Source organism: Nelumbo lutea, chromosome 5, assembly GCF_056320005.1.
Source record: "Nelumbo lutea isolate HS-2025 chromosome 5, American lotus-T2T, whole genome shotgun sequence".
Lineage (NCBI taxonomy): Eukaryota > Viridiplantae > Streptophyta > Magnoliopsida > Proteales > Nelumbonaceae > Nelumbo > Nelumbo lutea.
In genome coordinates, this window is record NC_142688.1 from 22,433,777 (window position 1) to 22,454,838 (window position 21,062).

Consider the following 21,062-nt stretch of genomic DNA (forward strand, 5'->3'; position numbering starts at 1 on the left):
CCCGTTTTGAGCTATTTTCAGGAAGCTCTAAATGGAGCTTTTCATATTTTTTCTTTGCATCTTTGCGCAGGAAGACGCACCTTAACCAAATGGACTTCAGGCTGCTAAGATCTTAATGCAAAAGTTCACATCTTCCTTTGGCTGGCAGGTGACTTGCCAAACAACACCATAGTAAGCCACTTTACCGTCTCTATACCTTCTACCATGACTATTGCCTTCTTAGCTTCCCTTATCTTAACACTGCAAGAACCTTTCATCCTTATTTCTTTGAACAGAAAGTCCTTTGCTTCTATCTTCAAATTTTTTCTACATCCCTTAGTCTCCTTGAAGCTTCAGATTGGTGGATGCTAGTGGAGCTCATTGGTCCCCCTCTAAAGACCTCCATGAACTTCTCAGCTCCTACACTTCCTTGGTTACAGGAACTTTTTTGTGTTGTTGTTAGAACCAGTAAAGGTTAGCATTAAAGCTTTAAAAAGTATCACGATGAATAAATGAATTTCAAAGATTAATTGAGATCAAGGTTCTGATGATCTCAAAGTGTAGATCATCATATAGAACCTATCAATAATTAAATTCAAGATCAAGAATTTTAAGAACCTATCGAAGTGCAGATCATCATATAGAACCTATCAAGATTTAAAGAATTTTTGAAACAAACTATTAAAATCAATTATAGGTTCTTCACTAGTATCCAGAAAATTAGCATACCCAATTATTTGGCTGTTGCTCTGGATGATGAGATTGTAAATTTTTGCAAATCAAATGACATCCTAGTGTACAAAGGAGACCCTGATGAAGGTATTGATTCTATTGCAAGGACGGGCTACAGAGTTCTATTGCAAGGTATTGATTCCCCCTTTCTTCACCCAATATGCTGTCTCAGGCAGTCAGGCTTGAAGTTCCGTATCTTGAGAGAGTTCTTGCAGCTGGGTTACGGAGTTCTCCTTTCTGATGTTGATATTATATACTTGCAGAACCCATTTGATCATCTTTCGGGATTCAGATGGGGGGTCTATGGCTGATGGCTATAATAACATAACTGTCTTTGACGAACCCGCCATGGGTTGGGCTGATATGCACATACCATGTGAATATGGGTTTACAATTCTGTCTTCTTTTATATAAGGCCCACGATTCAAAAAGTATACACGTAGGTCAGTTTGATTTCACCTTTCAAGAGCTCCGTGAATTATGTCTGCCCATTTCCACTGGGTTTATTTCCACTATGAATTTTGATTTCTCTGCCGTAATAACTGATTTCTTGTTTTCATTTAGTTATGCAGGGACAGAAAAGGATGAGCATGTTGTTTTGTATTTCTGGATATAGATGAGTGTTCCCTGTAATGTGGTGTAATGTACTTCAATAGTCTTGTATTAGGTGAGCCGTAGTGCATCTACTTGAGCATGTCAACTAGAAGTTTTGCTTTATCTGAATGTCCACCATACACACACCATCCATTTTATATGTTTACTTTATACAGAAAAAAGTAGCTGAGTTTTACAGTCCACATTGTAGGTGAAGCATGTTTCATCTCCTCAGGGATCCTAAAAGTATGTACCGAGTATTTACCTACAAAATTCCAGACATGTTCTTAGTGAAAACCAAATGAAATTAGGATTTAATGATTTCAACATTTATGCATAAAGCCAAATGATTTCAACCATGGTTTTTAAAAACGAACTGGTGACCGAACCGGTCAGGGGTCCGGTTACCGGTTTGAACGGTCCGACTGTTTGACCCGAACGGCTAATACGTTCTGACAAAATAAAAAATTTTAAAAAATTGGAAAACGGTCAAAACCGTTTAACGGTTAACTGGCCTTTTCAGCGGTTTATTGACCAAAATCAACGGTTTTGGAGGAAAAAACGGTTTTGGAGAAAAATGGAACCAATCAGGTGACTGGTTCCCGGTTTTTATGATCTGACCGTCCGATCCAGTCCGATTTTGAAAACAGTGATTTCAACATTCCTGCAAACCAAACAGGGCCTTATTTTACAGAACTCTTTTATTCCTCACCCTATAGGCAAGAAGGGACCCATGCTTGATTTTATCTTATAGAGTCACATTTATGGTTCCGGTCCTGACATCTTGCTCCATATTTCTTACGTTGTGCGCGAGGATAGAGCTTTTCCTGTATTCAGAACCAATGTAATCAACCCTAATATTATATTAGGGTAAATTGCTCCCCTGAAATTTATGATTGTTGCAGAAATATCCCTTGAAGTTGGGTAAATTGCTCCCATTTGTCAGAATCATCTAACATGAGTCACGGAAATATTAATGGTCATAAACTTGAGTGAGAGGTTTCAGTAATTTACTCATTATATTGTTATATTTTTCATATTTTTTATTTTCTCGTCGTCTATTTTTTTTTAATCCTTGTCAATTGCCATTGCAATATAAAAGTGCTTTTATAAAATCAAAACCAAATAGAAACCTATTGGTTAATCGGTTGATCAATTTGGTTTAATGGTTCGTTTAATCATCGGTTTTCTATATTGATTAACTGAAATCGAACTGGTACCTTCAATTATTTTAAAACATCAAACTGAAACTAAACCAATCAATTTTTTTTATTCGGTTTTGATCGATTTTTTTTTTATCAATTCGACCTTTTAGTTTTCTTCTCACTCCTAGCCCTGCGTATCAGCTGGTTGGCACTGATCATAACTCAGAACCCGTTAAGACATGGTATTATAGTCTAACCTTTTTTATTTGAGAAAATATATAATACCAGATAACAACGGGGAGAACGGAACAATGGAGTTTGGAGATTAAAAATGCCCTCCTAAGGTTAGAGTACGGGGCTTGTTCAGTTGCTTGCAAAGGCTTATAAGCTAGGAATCACCAACATCAATGTGGCAGAAACTTGGGTCCCGTGGGAGGCCCATAGCTCTCAACTTCAAGCACTTTCCGATCATTTTGGAGGGTGATTCGAAATTGATTATTTCTTGCCTCAATCAGACCATTCAAACCCATGGACAATGAGGAACATTATTTCAAGTTGCCTGGAGCTGAAGAACGAATTCAACAGAGGTCTCACTTACAAACAAGTGTTTCGAGAGGCAAATCAAACTGCAGATTAGGTAATCTTCCTTGGGCTTTATCTTTCATTTGTTTTGCTGATTTGTGGCAACTTTTTTGGTCATAAAGATCCTGTTAGAATAAAAGAAGAAAATTTTAGGGTTAAGTACACTGTAACCCAAATACCCAATGCAGAATTCTGAATGACAATCCCCATGAGTTTATTAGTAACCCCTTTATAAACCTCATCTTGCCCGTGAATTTGGCATCAATTTACAGTCAAGATTTATCCCTCAAGGTTCAAAGTATGGATACCCTATTGCATATCGGAAGTATTGTATAGTTACTTGGAAACACACAAAACACTTTATTTTATAGGTTTATTTTTCAAACATTGGTTTTTTGGAACTTAAAATAGATTTTTTTATTAAAAAAAGTGGGATTCCCGAAATATTAGTTTTCAAATCTTGATTGTACAGGTGTTTCGGGGTGCATCTTGGAGCGAATCATCGATAGTTTGTTTCTTGCCCGTACGGTGAGACTAAAAAATTATGTGACTCCTAAAAATTTATGACACGTGATACCGAAAAGCCTTTGACCAATCTCTATTGTTCATGTGATGAATTTTGATTTGTCTTAATTTTAGCGATAAAATGGCAATTCGGTAATTTTCTTCATGTGAAAGCGGACATAGCAATATACTGCCATGCATGGTGTGGCATACATGATACACCTCGTCTGGACATAGCAATAATTTTCTTCATTATAATTTATTTTTATAAATATTAGATTATGTATATACATTCAAATATTAAATGAACAGGGATTCAGGTAAACCCTTAGACATTGGAACTGACCTGAATAGGGATTGGTTCAACGCCAATTGGAGGTCTATTACATTGGGTTTCAAATTTGATGGAAAAAAAAAACAAAGAAAGAAGCAAACAAATAAGAGAAAGGATTAGTGGGCGCCAAGAGGAAAAGTATATAGAAGAGAATTTAGAATACCCGGGAAAATTATATGGTTCGTAAGCCGTCTTATCTGTTCGAAAATCCAATTTGTGGCTCCGGTCTCACTAAACCCACTATCTTCGTCTTCTCTTGTGAATTCAATATATATATATTTTTCTCTATTAAATATATAATTTTGTCTCATTTGCTTCTTAAGTATGAAATCTCTATTGTTCATCTCCCTCTCTGAAACTTCTTCTGTGTTCATCTCAATCCTATTCCAATTTCCAACTCCTACGGTCCTACCCCAGACACCCTACCCCCCTCTCTCTGTTGTGTTTGTTTTTGTCTGAGTTTTGGTCTTTGAAATTTGAATCCAGTACAAAAGCTTATAACAATCACTAGTTCGATGTTTCGGATGATAAAGCATTTTCAGTAGTTGGATGTAGTGGAAAGTGGAAACGATTTATTTTCTTGTATTTTCTTTTTTCAGTTCTCTTGTTTGGTTTCGTCAGCTGTAAGTCTATTTCCCGCCTTTCTCTGCTTCCGAGATTTTGATCTGAATTGTTGTTTGTTCAATGGGGTAGAGAGCTTCTATTCATTTCAATTCCGTCACAAGGCTTCTCTTAATCAGAAGAAACAATCTCATTTCGCCCGGTTCACTCTTTTAACTGATGCATTAAAATGGAGAAATTTTCTTATAGAGATCATCAAGTGTTAGGTCATAATAGTCCACGGAAATCGTTTGGAAACCTTGGCTCGTCGCCAAAGATCCCATTGGCAAATTCAGAAGTTGATTTTAATGACGTATTTGGTGGCCCTCCGAGGCGTTCTTCAGTCCATGAGACGCGGTACAGCTTTAGTGAAACTCTGGATTCCTATGCATTTAGAAGAGGTGGGGAAGGCGCATTTGGCTCTCGCAATTCATGGTCTCTGGGTGAGAAACCGGTGTTTGGCGAGGACGTTGCGAGCCGCAGGAGGTACCCAAGTGATGACTTCTTTGATGACATATTCAGAGGTGACGGGTCTTCAAGCTCCACTCCTAGAAAGCCAGATCGGGATCCCTTCTCTTCCACCCCGGCTTCTAGGATCCTGAGTCCTGCCCGCCCCTTGCCACCCAAATCTGATCCTTTTGAAGCTTCATCCTTCCCTGCACAACTCAGGTTTTTCTCTCCACATAGTCTCTTCTGCTAAATTGAAGTTAACACAAAACCACCTCCAACAGTCAGAAACTATAAGTCATCACGTTTCTATATTGCAATGTCAAATCAATTTCATTGCAACCCAGTAGTAACCGATTTTGCATTTTAAAAGCTAAACTATAAAGATACGCATCTGAATTTTTGAGTGGTTAGATGGAAAAGGAAAAGATAGCATATGGATTCACTTTGGTATAATAGTGAACTCCCTCAGCTTTTTCCTAAGAAAAAAAGATGATACTATTGCAATTTGCAACCTTAAAAAGTTTAACATCATATCTTCAAAAGGGTGGTATGGTTCCAGAACCATACCAATCTTTTTTTATTTAATGACATTTTTTTTGGAACCACACAATGCAAAAGAGGCTGTTCTGTTCATGGTTCATTTTTTGAACCACTATATGTGAGCATTGGTTGTATGATTCATGCGTACATGTACTTTCATTATCTACTCTTGATTGTACAGAACCATGGTTGAGTTAAAAAAAGCCATTTTGTTGGTTCTGGAACCATGGTTGCTTGTTCCAGAACCAGCAATAGCTTACAAATAAGGTACAGAACACTGGTCGTGTTTGTGAACCAGATGAAACATGAACACAGTTTCAATAGTAAAAACTAAAATGTATGTGGTTATTATTAATTCATCTGTTTTTTCCAGAATTTTAAGTCAGTACCATTAAAACTCCACTAGTGTGAGCCTGTCTTTGACTGCTGGCCCTGGCCCCAAGGCCAGATGGAGGAGGGTTGTGTTAGGTTGGCAGCCAGCATTAAAGCTTTTGCCAACCCCTTGTGGACATGGAGTATCCAACCCCATACAGTTAGGACAAGGCTTAGTTGAGCTGAGTTGAGTTATAGTATACTGTATATGTAAACATTAGCATCAGTATCTTTTATGGGAAAAGTGTTTCAAAATAAGCAAATTGATTTTTCTATGAAGAAAACTCTAAGCATTTCATTTTTTTTAACGATGAAAATTCTTTACAGTCTACCTTATTTAACTTTCCTGATTGAGATGCCACTTTTTATCTCAAGGCCTGAGCTAATGTTTTGTTTAGTTCTTTAAACTGGATTTCTACGCAGCTAGCTACCTTCTAATTATATAATGCATTGCTTTCTTTATTTACAAAAAATTTCTAGTTTTGAAGTTTTCCTTGACTACAACTTATAAAATTTCCAGCCTCTCTTCACGATTGGTTGAAGGGATGGACTTTCCAGCATTCAACACCAATCCCAGTCGTAGTCCACAGAGAAACAATGATGGTGCTTTGAGTATTGCTCTTCCATCTCCCCAAAGTGCTTTCATGCCAAGAGTTTCAAATCAAGCAATCCAAGATAACCCAAAAAATGATGCCCGACCTTATCGCCAAAGCCCTTTATCATATGAGTTCTCTTTTAACAAAGAAGGGTCATTGAAAGCTGCTAAGTCTGATAATGAGGACATGGGAGGCATCGAGGAAAAGGATTTGGGTAGTACACAACTTAATAACGACAGCAGCCAATTTCACTTCTCTATATACAAATGGGCAAGTAAAGGAGTACCATTAGTTACTCCACTTAGGGGACTAAATGGTTCAATGCCAAAAAGGAAGGGGAAAGGTGAAAGTAGTTCAAGCTCAAAAGAGAAAGGTGACAATGAAAGCAATTCAGGCTCAATCGAAAGGGGCAACAATGAGAGTAGCTCAAGCTTGGTTGACAGTGACAAAAGTGAGAGTATGATAAATGAATCATCTGCATCAATTTTGCAAGGTGTTGGATTTCTGCTTCCTGAGGAAAGAATGCCAACAGTGGCTAGCTCCTCTCAGATGGGACTTGAAAACCAAAAGAATGGTTCACTTGATGGTACACTTATCAAAGATCGAACAGATTCATTTAGAATTTCTGTTAAACTTGGATTAAAACCCCTTGATAGTCTTGAAAGTATTACCACAGAAATTCCTGGTAGTTTTGCTCATAATGCAAAAAAGGAAATAGAACCTGGTTCAGGTTTGTATGGTTCTCTTTCTGAAATTGGTCCATTTCAGAACATGGAGAAAGAGATAAATGGTTCTGCACATGAATCTTGCAAACCTGAGTTAGTGCCATTATGTCCCCTGCTCTATGAAAATTCTTCTGGACAAGGTAATGCCTGTAACATTTAGTGCAATTATATTATTGCTAATGGTGTACTTGTAAAGTTCTTTTAGCACTAAATCTATTTTATTGTTTGTAGGAACGGTCAGTGAGATAGGAGCAGCAAAAGCCAACGTTACATCATCTGTAAATGTTGATGATGGGAAAATCCTAAAGAAACATGATAGCAAAAGAAACATCTTCAATATTGCCGCTAACTCTAGCTTGCAAGATTCATCTATAGATTCAGAAGAAAAACGTGGTGGAAAGAGTGTCAAGGGAAAAGTCAAAGAATTTGTGAAAATTTTCAGTCATGAGGCTTCTTCAAAATCCACAACTGATATTGGCATGCAAGGTCAGATCTCTAGATGGAAAGAAATCAATACATGTAAAGCAGAAGATAAAGTAAGTAACCATGCAACCAAGACAGATGGGAAAGTGAAGGTAAGGAACAAGGAAAAGCCATCAACAGAAACTTTTGTCATGGTATGTAACTCCAAGTCCTATTTTGATCTACTAGAATTAATTATATTTACAGTCAGAAAACATTTTCTGTACTCTCATTTGTAATCAAATGAAGCTGAAAGTTATTGAATTCAAATATTTGTTCCAGGTGGATCAAGCTCTGAAACAGTCAGAGAATCCGGACATTGAAATAGACACTGACATTCATAAATTTCATCATACTTCCTCTGAAAGGAACAATAGCTCAGCATCATTATCAGGTCAATTTCATTTCTTTAGAATTTTAACATACAAGAAATTTTTGTTTTCAAGAATAGTTATTTTGTCTTTTAGCTTGATGTTAGTCTCAAAACTATCAAGTACCTATCAAAAAAAGATTGTAAACCTATTAAGAATGGCCCTTGTACACCTTCTTTTTTGCACAAAGTTGCTGCTCTTTGACTTGAAACTCCATTCTCATGATTGTTAACCTTGGTATACTTTGTACACTTTTATAACCTACATTGAGGAATAGTGTCAAAGACTCAAAATTTTAAAGCTGTAAGCCTGTAATATTGGTTGATGTATTAGAGGCACATTACTGTCGTAGTCCTTGAGTTTACCTATTCCAAAAGGAGGTTATGAAACTTTAAGTATTAATTTATTTGATTGATCATTAGGGCATAAACTGCTTAATTCATCTATATGCTTTCTCAGAATCTATACCTGCAGGTTTTGAGGCCGCACTTGCTCATATGGAGGAATCTCATTGTGAATATCTCCATGGAAACTGTCTGGTATGTGTATCTTCTATTCGAGAGTGATATATAGCTTTTGTCACTGGTTGCCATAGGTTAATCTTTTTGTCTGTTAAAACCTGAAATTTCATAGCAATAATATGTTGTCAGATTTTATCTAAATATTAATAGGGGAAATCTTGACGTTTTATATTCCATTGCTGAAACACAGGGCAAGAACAATGCTAGTGACTTGCCTTCCGATGAATTTTCATCGACTGAATAGTTAATTAGCTTGATTCTATGAACAGGAAGAAGATTTGTCTCTTGACAAGAGCAAACAACAACTTGTTGAATATCAAGAAGAGATCCAAGTAATGCAGAAATACATTATAATCTTCTTTAAATAAATAAAGGATGTAATAGGTTGTTTACTAGATGGTATTACTTGATTTATGCAGGTTTCAGATGCTAGAATACAAGAGTGGTCAAATGGGAAAGAAGGAAATATTCGTTCACTGTTATCAACCCTACAATATGTATGCTTCTAGGCCAAAATCTGTTAACTATATCTCTGTTGTCAAACTTCTGTGAATGTTCTTGTCTTTTCTTACATTTTATTTTGTGCACGAAGTCCTTTTACAGTGTTTATTTTGGTCCCAAGCATTACTGAAAGCTTCTAAGGAATTTTGACATCAGACTACTAACTTCTTTACTTCAGTGGGGACTGGGGTAGGGGTGCTCATGGTTCGGTTAACTGAACTGTGGGTCTATTTTCCAAACTGAACTGGTACCACTGGTTTTTGGAAAATCAAGAACTGAAACCGAACTGAAGCCAATCAGTTAACCTGGTTGATTGGTTCGGTTCATTGGTTTTTTGTTTTTTTTGTTTTTATATTTATAATATATATTATAAATAAATATATAAACGTATAATAAAATACTAGAAATGCATTATACACACACAGTGGTTGGTTTGGTTAGCCGAAACTTTCAGTTCAACTTCATCGGTTTGGTTTGGTTTTTTTTCCCTTTTTGGTTTTTTATGATCACCCCTAGATTGGGGAGCTCTTCTAAATTAGGCTTTTGGTGGGGTCTGTGGTGTACACTTGTCACCCATTGGCGTTGCTTAAGATAATGTAATCGATAAATATTTCAAACTTTATGAAATTGCATATTAGAGTGTAAATAAAAGAATAAGCTTGGTATACTTCATTACATTGTAGTTCTACTTTTCTAGATGAGACGAGTAAACGTGGTTTGGTAATTGGTTGGTGGTTATTATGAAATTGTTGGCTTATGTCCACTTTAAAAAAAAAAAAAAACAAATCATGTTGTTGAATTCTTGTGCATAAATGGTCAAATAAGAATTGAGTTTTTTTTTTTCTTTAATTTCCTTTAGGAAATTTAGGGGATCCACCAGAAGTTCATGAAATACAAGGCTACAGTGTGAGGCTTCATGTATAGGGTCCACATATGTTAAGGGAGCTAAATTTGTCAATGAGCTGTTTTCCTACTGGGTGGTGAGTTGAACAGGCCTTCCTATCAGGTTGGAATCCAGTTTGTTCCAGTCTGATAAATTTAAAAGAACTAAAATTAAAAGAAAAGTAAACAATCAAACATATAAAATGTATACATAACATTTTAATGATAAGAAAAAAGAAAATAAGTTATGCTGAAATAAACCTAAATCTATAGATTATACATTTTTAGCATACACAGATGCATATGCATATATGCGCACGTGTATATGGAAAAAGATTCTCTGATCAAGTCAAGTGAGAGCTCCATGATAAGGGATGGGGATAGGAACATAGTGACTCCCTTTGAGTTGTTGCCATGCACAAGTTTTTTTGGGCCATTTTAAACTTCATTAAATGATCCAACTAGCAAGCAAACCCACTTCAGAGATAACTGCTGTAATAATGAAGGTTCCACCTATCAGATTTCCTCAAGCCAAAAAGTGACCTGGTTGAATGATTGGAACCTTCCGATCTATTCCCTTCTCTTGGATGGTCAGTAGTTAGAAGTGCAGTGACTACGAGTGTTAGAATTCAAGTGGTTAAAGTTGATCTAAAATTTCCATTTTCTAGTATTGGGACTAATTCATTGGAACAAATAAAATGGCAGTTCTAAATCTCCTAGTTGTGTCATATGTGCCATTCATAGTTTATGTTTGCACTATATATATATATATATATTTTGATTGGAAACGGTAACTTCATTAAATAACTTTAAAATAACTTTCCAGATTTAAATACAGCTGTCAACCCCTAAGTAGGTGTTGAGCCCCAATTATCTTTCTTACAAAGCTGCCCAGAACATATTCTCCCTCACAGTCCCTTGTTTAGCCAAAGATGTAAATTAATCCTCTAATATCAAGATTAAACTTAGTGATTAGCAGAATAAAACAGGTCTGAATAACTGTACAGGAGAAGAAGATGGCGAAGAGAAGAGGTAAGAGAAGGAGTCGAATCATTCTCCATTCTCCTCTAACCCTATTTTATTAAGATCTAAAAATTTGATGATGACAAGAATGCCCTTAAGTGGGCGGCTAGCTTGGCAGTTACATAAAGAAAAATAAAACAAGAATAAATAACAGGCCCATTAAGTGTGGCCCATCAACATAAAATAAAAGATATTACAAGAGAGGCTGTTAGGGCCCATTCGGCCCAGTCTCTTTACACTCCCCCTCAAGCTGAGCATAGATGTCAATCATGCCCAACTTGCTTATATAGTGTGTCAATTTCCCCCTTGGAACTCCCTTGGTCAAGATATCAGCTAGTTGCTCTTTTGATGTGATGAATGGTAAACAAACTTCTCCTAAAGAAACTCTTTCCCTTATGAAATGCCTATCAACCTCAATGTGCTTAGTTCTGTCATGTTGAACAGGATTATGTGCAATGTTGATAGCAGCTTGGTTGTCAAAATAGAGCATCATTGGTTTCTCGTAGTCCACCCCCAATTCCTCTAGAAGGGATTGTAGCCATAGTAATTCTGACACACCATGAGCCATTGCCCTGTATTCTGCTTCAGCTGAGTATCTAGCAACTACTGATTGTTTTTTACTCCTCTAAGACACAATATTCCCAGCAACTAGAGCACAATAACCAGAGGTGGACCTTCTGTCATCAATACATCCTGCCCAATCTGCATTAGTAAAGGCTTTTAGCTTCATGTGACCATGCTTAGCAAATAGAACACCTTTCCCTAGAGTACCTTTCAAGTAGCACAGAACCCTTTCTGCAGTAGCTAGATGAGTATCTCTGGGAGAATGCATAAACTGACTAATAACACTTACTGCATAGGAAATATCTGGTCGAGTCATGCAAATGTATAGCAACTTCCAAAGCAATCTCTGAAACACTCATTAGACAAAGGTTCACCATCTGTGGCAGAAATCTTATGATTATTATCAATGGGAGTGGAGATAGGTTTAGCTCCAAGTTTACCAGTTTCAGCAAGAAGATCAAGGACATATTTGCGCTGAGATATGAAGATACCATCCTTAGATCGAGCAACTTCAATGCCCAAGAAATACCGAAGATCTCCCAAGTCTTTGATTTCAAATTCAGAGTTGAGAAATCGTTTTAGTTTACTGGCCTCTTCAATGTCATTACCCGTGACCACAATGTCATCAACATAAACAATAAAGAAAGTCACCAGAGAGTCATTTCTCTTCAAGAACAGTGTATGATCAGATTGTGTTTGAATGTAGCCAAAGGAGACAAGAGCAGCCCAAAATCTCTCAAACCAAGCCCGAGGAGATTGTTTGAGACCATAAATAGATTTGTGTAGTTTACACACCTTGCCTTTCATTTCTTTCCCATAAACTCCTGGAGGTAGAGACACATAGACCTCTTCATGCAGGTCTCCATTCAAGAAGGCATTTTTAACGTCAAACTGGTGTAGGGGTCAGTCAAAAGTAGTTGCTAGAGAAAGTAAAACCCTGACTGAAGTCATCTTAGCTATATGAGCAAATGTCTCAAGATAGTCAATGCCATACATTTGGGTGTAACCCTTAGCAACCAACCGAGCCTTAAACCTCTCAGCAGAGCCATCAGAGTGATATTTAATGGTAAACACCCATTTACAACCCACTGGTTCCTTCCCTTCTGGCAAGTCCACAATATCCCAGGTATGGTTCTTATGCAATGCATCAAGTTCAGTCATCATAGCATCCTTCCATTTAGCTTGAGATAATGCTTCCGGTACAGACCTGGGTATCACATGGGAAGAAACAGAGGCAAGAAAGGAGTAGTAGGAAGGGGAGAGAAGGCTATAAGATAAGTGTTTGGAGATACAGTGGGTTGTACACTTCCGCTTTCCCTTGCGAAGAGCAATAGGAAGGTCAAGGTCTGGAACAGTTAGAGATGGATCGGTAGAGGGCTGACCTGTTTCCTCAGGAATGATGGGAGTGGCAAGATGCTCTTCTGAAGGAGTGGAAACAACCTGCACATGTCTGAATCTCTGCCTTTGGTACCACCTTTGGAGAGCAGGAGCAGAAGCAGGAGGAGGAGCAGGGATATCAGAGGTAGGTCCAGTGGAAGAGGTGGACACCCCATGATCGGACTCACAAGGGATGGGAAGGGGAACAGCTGGAGACATAGCAAAGGGCTCATCAAATTTATCCCCCTTAGGAGGAATAGTAAATAAGGGAGTCAACTCGGCAAAGGTGACATCCCGAGATACAAAACGGGTGCCACGAACTGGATCAAAACAGCAATAACCCTTCTGTGTGGAAGCATATCCCAGAAACACACACTTATGAGCCTTAGGTTCAAACTTGTGCCTTTGGTGACTATGAATATGCACATAGCAAGTACATCCAAACACACAGAGAGGAAGAGAAAAGAGATCCTCATCCGGGAAGAGAAGACTAAAAGGAGTTTTAAAGCCAAGGACCTAGGAGGGCATACGGTTGATTAGAAAGGTAGCAGTAAGAACAACATCTCCCCAAAACTTTACAGGAACATGGGATGCAAACAAGAGGGATCTGGCAACCTCAACCACATGCCTGTTCTTTCTTTCCGCCACCCTGTTTTGTTCTGGAGTGTAGGAACAAGAAATTTGATGAATAACCCCAAAAGTTTCAAGATAGGTGGAGAGGGTTCTCTCAAAATACTCCTTAGCATTGTCAGAGCGGAATATTTTGATACAAGTATTAAACTGGGTGAGGATGAGTTCATGAAAATTTTTCACAATAGCTGGTGCTTCATCCCTGGATTTCATGAGATAAATCCAAGTGTAACGCGAATAATCATCAAGAAAAACGATAAAGTACCTGTAACCCCCCATGGTTGGCATGTGATATGGCCCCCACACATTAGGGTGAACAATATGGAAAGGAGAAAGTGATCTTTTATTGCTAATTGAATAGGAATGTCTACAATGCTTTGCCAGCTCACATGATTCACAATGAAGACTCGATAAAGACACTCCTTTAAACATATCTGGGAACAGATGACTCAAAGCAGAAAAAGACAAGTGACCAAACCGAAAATGACATAATAAAATTTTGTTAACAGACTCTGACACGACTGACTCTAAGGAAACTCCATGAGGTGGTCCCAAAGCTTGATTCGGTGTGTCCAACAAGTATATTCCGTTCGCCTCATGGCCACTCCCAATCATCCTCTGAGACTACAGGTCCTGAAAAACACAATGAGTGGGAAAGAAGGTTATGCTGCAATTCATGGACTTTGTTAAGCTACTAACAGATAAGAGGTTTGTGTTAAGCTTAGGGACATGAAGAATAGAAGATAAGAACAGGGTGTCAGAGTTCTTTATATCACCTTTACCAGAGATAGGGGCAAGGGACCCATCGGCAAGGGATATTTTCTCTTTCCCAGAGAGAAAGTGATATGAGCAAAAAATGTTAGATAGACTGATCATATGGTCTGATGCACTGGAATCGATAATCCAAGGGATTTTATGATTACCTGAAATTGAAGCATGATTTGCAGAAGCACGAGTACCTGAGTGAGCAAAAGCCGATGAAGATGATGTACTGTTGGAAGGGTGAGCTGAAGAAACTGTAACTTCCAGGTGATTTAGGAGCCTCCCATACTTCTCAAAATCCAACTTCATTGCATCGAATTGCTCAATGGTTGATTTCTCTTCACTCTCCTTACTTCTCCCTTCAGGTACTGTAGCAGCATTAGTAGTCTTGGGTTTTCCCACCTGACTGCCCTTCTTAGGGTTATTATTGTTCTTAAATCTATCAGGGAGAAGTCCAGGATGAAGCTTCCAGCATGTGTCCTTTGTATGCCATGGTTTCTTGCAATATTCACACACCTCTCTCTTTTCTTAGTAGGGCCCTTTGGTTTCATTCCCGCATGTGCAAAATGTTCTGTAGGTGGACTCTGCAACTGAACCTGCCGTCTACTTTCCTCACTACTTATCATAGCATATGCCTATGAAAGAGTAACCTCATCTCTGGCCAAAATATTTTGTCTGATAATATCAAACTCAGGGTTAAGTCCAGTGAGAAACTCAAACACCCTAGTTCTCTCTACCAACTTTCTATACATTTCAGCATCCTTTTTACTCTCCCATACCACTGTCTCCATAACATCAATTTCCTGCCATAGGGATTTTAGTATAGAGTAGTAGATTGCTACACTCTTCTCCCCCTGTCTCAGGTTTTTCACATCACTTTTCAATTTATACGCCCTGGCTACATTCAATTTCTGTGAATAGGTCTCAGTTACACTGTCCCATATCTCCTTAGCCAAAGACATCTACAGATAGTGCTGGCTTATATGGGGTTGCATGGAGTTGACTAACCATCCTATAACGGTATAGTTCTCTTGCATCCATTTTTCAAATTCAGGGTCTGTCTCTTCGGGTTTCACCTTACTGCCTGTGAGATACCCGAGTTTTCCTCTACTACAAGCATAGATTTTTATAGACTATGCCCAAGCAAGATAGTTCGTCCCATCTAGCTTAATTGTGGTAACACTAGTCAAAACGGAATCTACTGAGGCAGGTCCAAAAACTGACACCTGCTTGAACTCACTTCCGTATGTCTCCATTAATCAAACGGAAATCAAAGAACAGAAATTTTGACTATGTAAACTTACTTGAAGTCAAACAAGAATTTGGGTGCTTGAAAAACTAGGGTTTTGCTCCGTCCAGCAGATGAGAGGAAGAGAGAAGATGCTGCGGCACCTACCAGACTAACCCAAACTCTTCCAAACCTGAACCGCCCTCCTTTGGCAGTCACAAGACACCTTCCAAGCACAGAGCGGCACACCTGAGCTTCACCTTTCCTGGTAACCTCGAAAATCTCTAGTCGGCTAGGGTTTCGGGCAGCAGTAGAACAACATCACTTCTTGGCAAAATCTAGCCAAAACTAAACTTTCCAAACCCTTCTACCAACTAGGCAAGTGATTCTCTATACTATAGAGAACCTATCTCTCCATACACTCTCTTGATTTTAGAGTGTACAGGAACGAAGAAAAAGAAGGAAGAGGAACTAAACCCGCTTTGATACCAAGATGTAAATTAGTCCTCTAATATCAAGATTAAACTTAGTGATTAGCAGAATAAAACATGTCTGAATAACTGTACAGGAGAAGAAGATGGTGAAGAGAAGAGGTAAGAGAAGGAGTCGAATCATTCTCCATTCTCCTCTAACCCTATTTTATTAAGATCTAAAAATTTGATGATGACAAGAATGCCCTTAAGTGGGCGGCCAGCTTGGCAGTTACATAAAGAAAAATAAAACAAGAATAAATAACAGGCCCATTAAGTGTGTCCCATCAACATAAAATAAAAGATATTACAGGAGAGGCTGTTAGGGCCCATTCGGCCCAGTCTCTTTACAGCCAACGTGTCAGCTAAACAATTAGCTGATCTCCTTGTCCATTTGAAGCATGCACCGATCTCCCTTGTTGTATTGTGGATTTCCCTTATGGGCTGTCTATAAATCCAGGCTCCCAACTTACCAGATTGCAGCCACTCGATCAACAATTTAGAGTCTCCCTCAATCTCAATTTGGTGTAACCCCAACTGTTTTGCATATCTTACACCTTGAAGCAAGGCCATCACCTCCGCTCTCAATGAGTCCCCCACTCCTATTGGTCCTGAGAACAAAGCCACAATTCTGCCATTTTCATCTTTGAAAACTCCTCCTATACCTGAAGGGCCCGGGTTACTTCTTGAACTCCCATCAAAATTCAATTTCACTCTTTGTTGTGTTGGTGGGGACCACAATTCCTGCACAATAGGTTTCATTGCACTATATTCAATCTGAACAAATTTCCTCGTTGCATTTTCTACCAATACTAGTTTCTTAGCCAGTGAGTCTTTTTTTTTTTCCTGGATTTTTTAGGAAAAATTAGTTTCTTCTGCTCAGTTTAACTTGATTCATGGCCATAAAAGCTGCACTTTAATGTGCTTTCTTTCGTATCTTTCATTATACCATAAAGTAGGTGGAATAATTTCACATTGTTAACGTAGTTCAGGAGAGAATATGTTCTAACAGTTATTTTTCTCTCAAATGATATATGCACAGGTTCTTTGGCCAGAGAGCGGATGGAAGCCTGTTCCCCTTGTCGATATAATTGAAGGAAATGCTGTGAAGCGAGCCTATCAAAAAGCATTACTTTGTCTACACCCTGATAAACTACAGCAGAAGGGAGCTGCATTGCATAAAAAATATATTGCTAAAAAAGTCTTTGACATCCTTCAGGTAAGCAGAATAGTTTAACCTCGGATAGCACAAGTATCAGGGCCAATGATTTCTTTGCTGTATCTCAATTAGGCAGTGATATCGCAGGGAAATGGAAATTCATCCATGCTCACTCAGTTTTCTTTCAATTGGGGGGTACAAGCATTCTTGCACTGGGACTCCCTTTGGGAGATTTTCTGCACAAACAAGCTGATCAATTAGAGTACCCTAACAGATGGTGGCTGGATGATTTGGGTGACATGGTGCATCACATATTTGCTCCATTCTGTGATTATAGAGGCAATGATTTTTTTTTTTTTTTTCACAAGCAAAGCCATAGATCAGGGTACCCCCAACAAACTAATAAGATGCGTGTCTAAAAAGTATACAAATCAGTTTAGGCTGTTGATATTTTTCGCCCGCATAACATTACCAAGCACAAGGTTGTCCAGATCCTTTAGTTCCCAAGTTCATAGAATATCCAAATTCATAAATTACACTAATCTGCATTCTATCTTCCAGATTTACTATTCACTTCTAAATTCCAAGGTGTCACTATAAAAGCATTCATGATACTATATTTTAAACTCTCCTATGCCTGTCAAAGAGTACAAAGATACCTTTATTAACAGAGATACAAGGTAAAGCATAATTCTCTTGATTGAATGTGTGTAAATTATAATTGCTGTTTTAAGCATACTAGTGGAAGCATAGATGTAAGTGTTTCTGATGCACCATCTGGTGGGTTCTTTCTAGGAAATGAAGGTCATCATGATCTGATGATTATAACAATCTGATCTACCACTCTCTATTGAAGGTAAAAAAGAGAAAAAAGAAAAAAAAAATGTCAACCATTTTTAGGAATACACTGATTGGATGGTTTAGCATTGAGTCAATTTGCACCTGTTCTTTTTATTTTTTATTTTTGCTGTTCTCCATTGGATGGCAGGTCCTGAAACTCCACACTGGCTTTTAATTTTTTTTTTTTTATTTATTGGTAACATTGAGAATTCTATTGATAGTGAGAAAAGAATAAAAAGATCATTACCCAATGTTAGTCCCAGCTATCTGGGGTCTTGGGAGGGGTAGACTGGATACTATCTTAACATTTTGCTTAAAGTGGTAAAAGTTGAATAATGACTCATGAATAACAAAGGTGATTCTAATTGTCACTACAGGAAGCATGGAATCATTTTAACTCACTTGGATCGTTCTGATTGTGGAATCTTCACTGGCCATCTACCTCTAATCTACAAAACAAAACTCTGGTGTTCACTCTCACTCAGTGGTGGTGACTGTATTTTTCAAGGTCTGTTAGTATGGTTAAAAGTGTACCTATTTCCCTCTTGGTAAATTGATTGATTTGTTGCATAATATAACTACTGTATATAGCTATATATGATTGATTCTTGAAAGCTTTCATATATTGTAGTGTACTTTACTTTTTTGATCATCACCATCCAAGCCTTATCCCAACTGTATGGAGTTGGATTTTTTGATAATAAGGCTGTGTTTGGTTGCAGTGCAATTTTATTTGCACTAGTACAAATGCATGGGGGTGCATTGTGATTTGTAACCCAAACCAACCTTTAACCTTCATTCACCTGTTTTTTCTTTTCTATCTCAACCCAAGGACCCAAATAGAAAAAAGAATTCACTCTTACACCAAGAACACCTTTTTTCTCTCAATGTCTCCTTCTAGAAGAGCACACACACACACACACACACATACTCTCTCTCTCTCTCTCATACATATATTGAAATTAGACCTGTTCACAGGCCAGCCTTTGGGCCTGACTTTACACTGTGTTGGGCTTGGGCTTCGAGCTGGGCAAAGTTTGGCAAAAGCCAAGCTTAAGCCTGGCCCATGAACAGGTTTAATTAATATATACCTAAAGGGGGACCACACCCACTGTTATCCAATCTAATGGTTGAAAAGTAAGACACAAACCCAACAGAACATGCATCACTACCACCATAACCCCATTAAGCTGCTAACTACAAGTCTACCGTATATCACCTTGCTCTTATGAGCTATGAGGACCAAAGCTGCATTGCAATAAAAAATGTAGTCTCAATTAGTAGGTGCAATCAAAACACTATACAAGGTATCATTTGGGAGATCACATCTGCTATGACCACCATTGCAGACACAATATCCCCTTTGTTTAAATTCAAAACACCATGTGATCTGCCTTTTTGTTTTCAGTCATTGACTTGTCCATGTTTGATTGGGTGATTGCAAGTGCTGCGACTGATCAGAACTTGTCAGTTAGAGCCATTTGACACCCTGTTTTTTCCATTTAATCCCCTTTTGACACCCTATAAGTTGTACTAATTGCATCTAAACGTGCGGCTAATGGGCACATGTTGATGCAACTCACTTTACTGAATTCTATGACTTGTTTAGAGCTTAGGGTTCAGTGGGACTATCTTTTTACTTAGTGCCCGAAATACATACTAGTACTCCTATTAAATGATTTTGTTTGATCGTTGGAGATAGACTTACTTTCATGCTTCTACTAGGTACTGGTGGCTATTGGGCGGGTTGGGTTGGCTTTGGTTTGGGTTGAGTTTCAACCCAACCCATCTAACTGCCAACCCGTTAATGACCCAGTTATATAAAATTAAATGGGTTGGATTCAATCCAAACCCACTTTAACCCAATCCAATCCACCCAAACCCATTAATCTTATATTTATGTACTTAAAACAAAAAACTAATTCATTTTTAACAAATTAGTCATAGCTTAGTGGTAATAGTAGTTACTATTTACTCAAGTGGTGAAGGTTCAAATCACATTACATGCATGTTATTTTTATACAAGCAACAAAGCCATTTAACTATGTTCATGTTTTGGATTTGACAAACCACATAGGTTCAAACCGGTCAGACCAACTTGAACTATCTAATTGGATTGTCTTCGAGGTAATCACATCAAGTTCAGGAGTGGTTGAAATGTTTAGATCCGGATCAGTTCGGTTGGACTAGACCCCACCCAAACCGGTTTAGTCTGGTCGAACAAAAACCTGATCAGACCTGTACTAGTTCAGTTCGGTCGAGCTAGACCCCGATCGGGCTGATTCAATCCGGTCGGACTAGACCAGACCAGTTCAGTCAATGGTGGATTGACTTGGGTTGGCTCATATCAGTTTTGTGCATGGGTTTGGGGTCAAACCGATTGGCCCAAAGCGGATCAAAAGAAGTAAATCAAACCATACTGGATTCAGGTCGAATTCAACGGATATGAACTAAACTGGACGATCCAAAGCAGACGAAGCGAGCAAGGTGGTTTAGGGTTCGGACCCCACCCGGTTCGAATCACATTACATGCATGTTATTTTTATACAAGCAGCAAAGCCATTTAACTATGTTCGGGTTTCGGATTTGACAAACCACAAGTTCAAACCGGTAAGACCAACTTGAATTATCTAATTGTATTGTCTTCGAGGTAATCACATCAAGTTCAGGAGTGGTTGAACTGTTTAGATCCAGATCAGTTCGGTCGGACTAGACCCCACCCAAACTGGTTCAGTTTGGTTGAACAAAAACCTGATCGGATCGGTACTGGTTTAGTTTGGTCGAGCTAGACCTCAATTAGGCCGGTTCAATCCGATCAGACCAGACCAGACCAGTTCAGTCAATGGTGGATTGACTTGGGTTGGCTCATATTAGTTTTGTGCATGGGTTTGGGGCCGAACCGATTGGCCCAAAGCGGGTCAAAAGAAGTAAATCAGACCATACCAGATTTGGGTCGGGTTCAACGGATATGAACTAAACTGGACGATCCAAAGCAGACGAAGCGAGCAGGGTGGTTTAGGGTTCGAACCCCACTCGGTTTGACCCGTTTTGGATTCAGGTCGGCTTGGATCAGTTTGTACCGGGTCGAGCCAGACTATGTGAATAGTGGTTGGACCGGA

The 21,062-nt window shown here is 38.5% G+C and overlaps 1 protein-coding gene across 3 annotated transcripts; it reads left to right on the forward strand.

Annotated features, from left to right (window-relative positions):
• Nucleotides 1-3,950: 3,950 nt before the first annotated feature.
• Nucleotides 3,951-18,566, forward strand: JAC1 (J-domain protein required for chloroplast accumulation response 1). Of its 3 annotated transcripts, XM_088944261.1 has the most exons (10): nt 3,957-5,139; nt 6,353-7,293; nt 7,385-7,770; nt 7,898-8,009; nt 8,461-8,525; nt 8,777-8,839; nt 8,927-9,004; nt 16,987-17,163; nt 17,899-17,959; nt 18,321-18,566. In XM_088944261.1, exons 1-9 carry the CDS (start codon nt 4,661-4,663, stop codon nt 17,920-17,922), a joined length of 2,325 nt encoding a protein of 774 aa, XP_088800387.1. In that variant the 5' UTR covers nt 3,957-4,660; the 3' UTR covers nt 17,923-17,959; nt 18,321-18,566. The 3 variants fall into 3 exon arrangements, with proteins under 3 accessions (XP_088800388.1, XP_088800387.1, XP_088800386.1); XM_088944260.1 differs by lacking the exon at nt 17,899-17,959 and having other exon boundaries at nt 3,960-5,139; XM_088944262.1 differs by lacking the exons at nt 8,777-8,839; nt 8,927-9,004; nt 17,899-17,959 and having other exon boundaries at nt 3,951-5,139.
• The last annotated feature ends 2,496 nt before the right edge of the window (nt 18,567-21,062 follow it).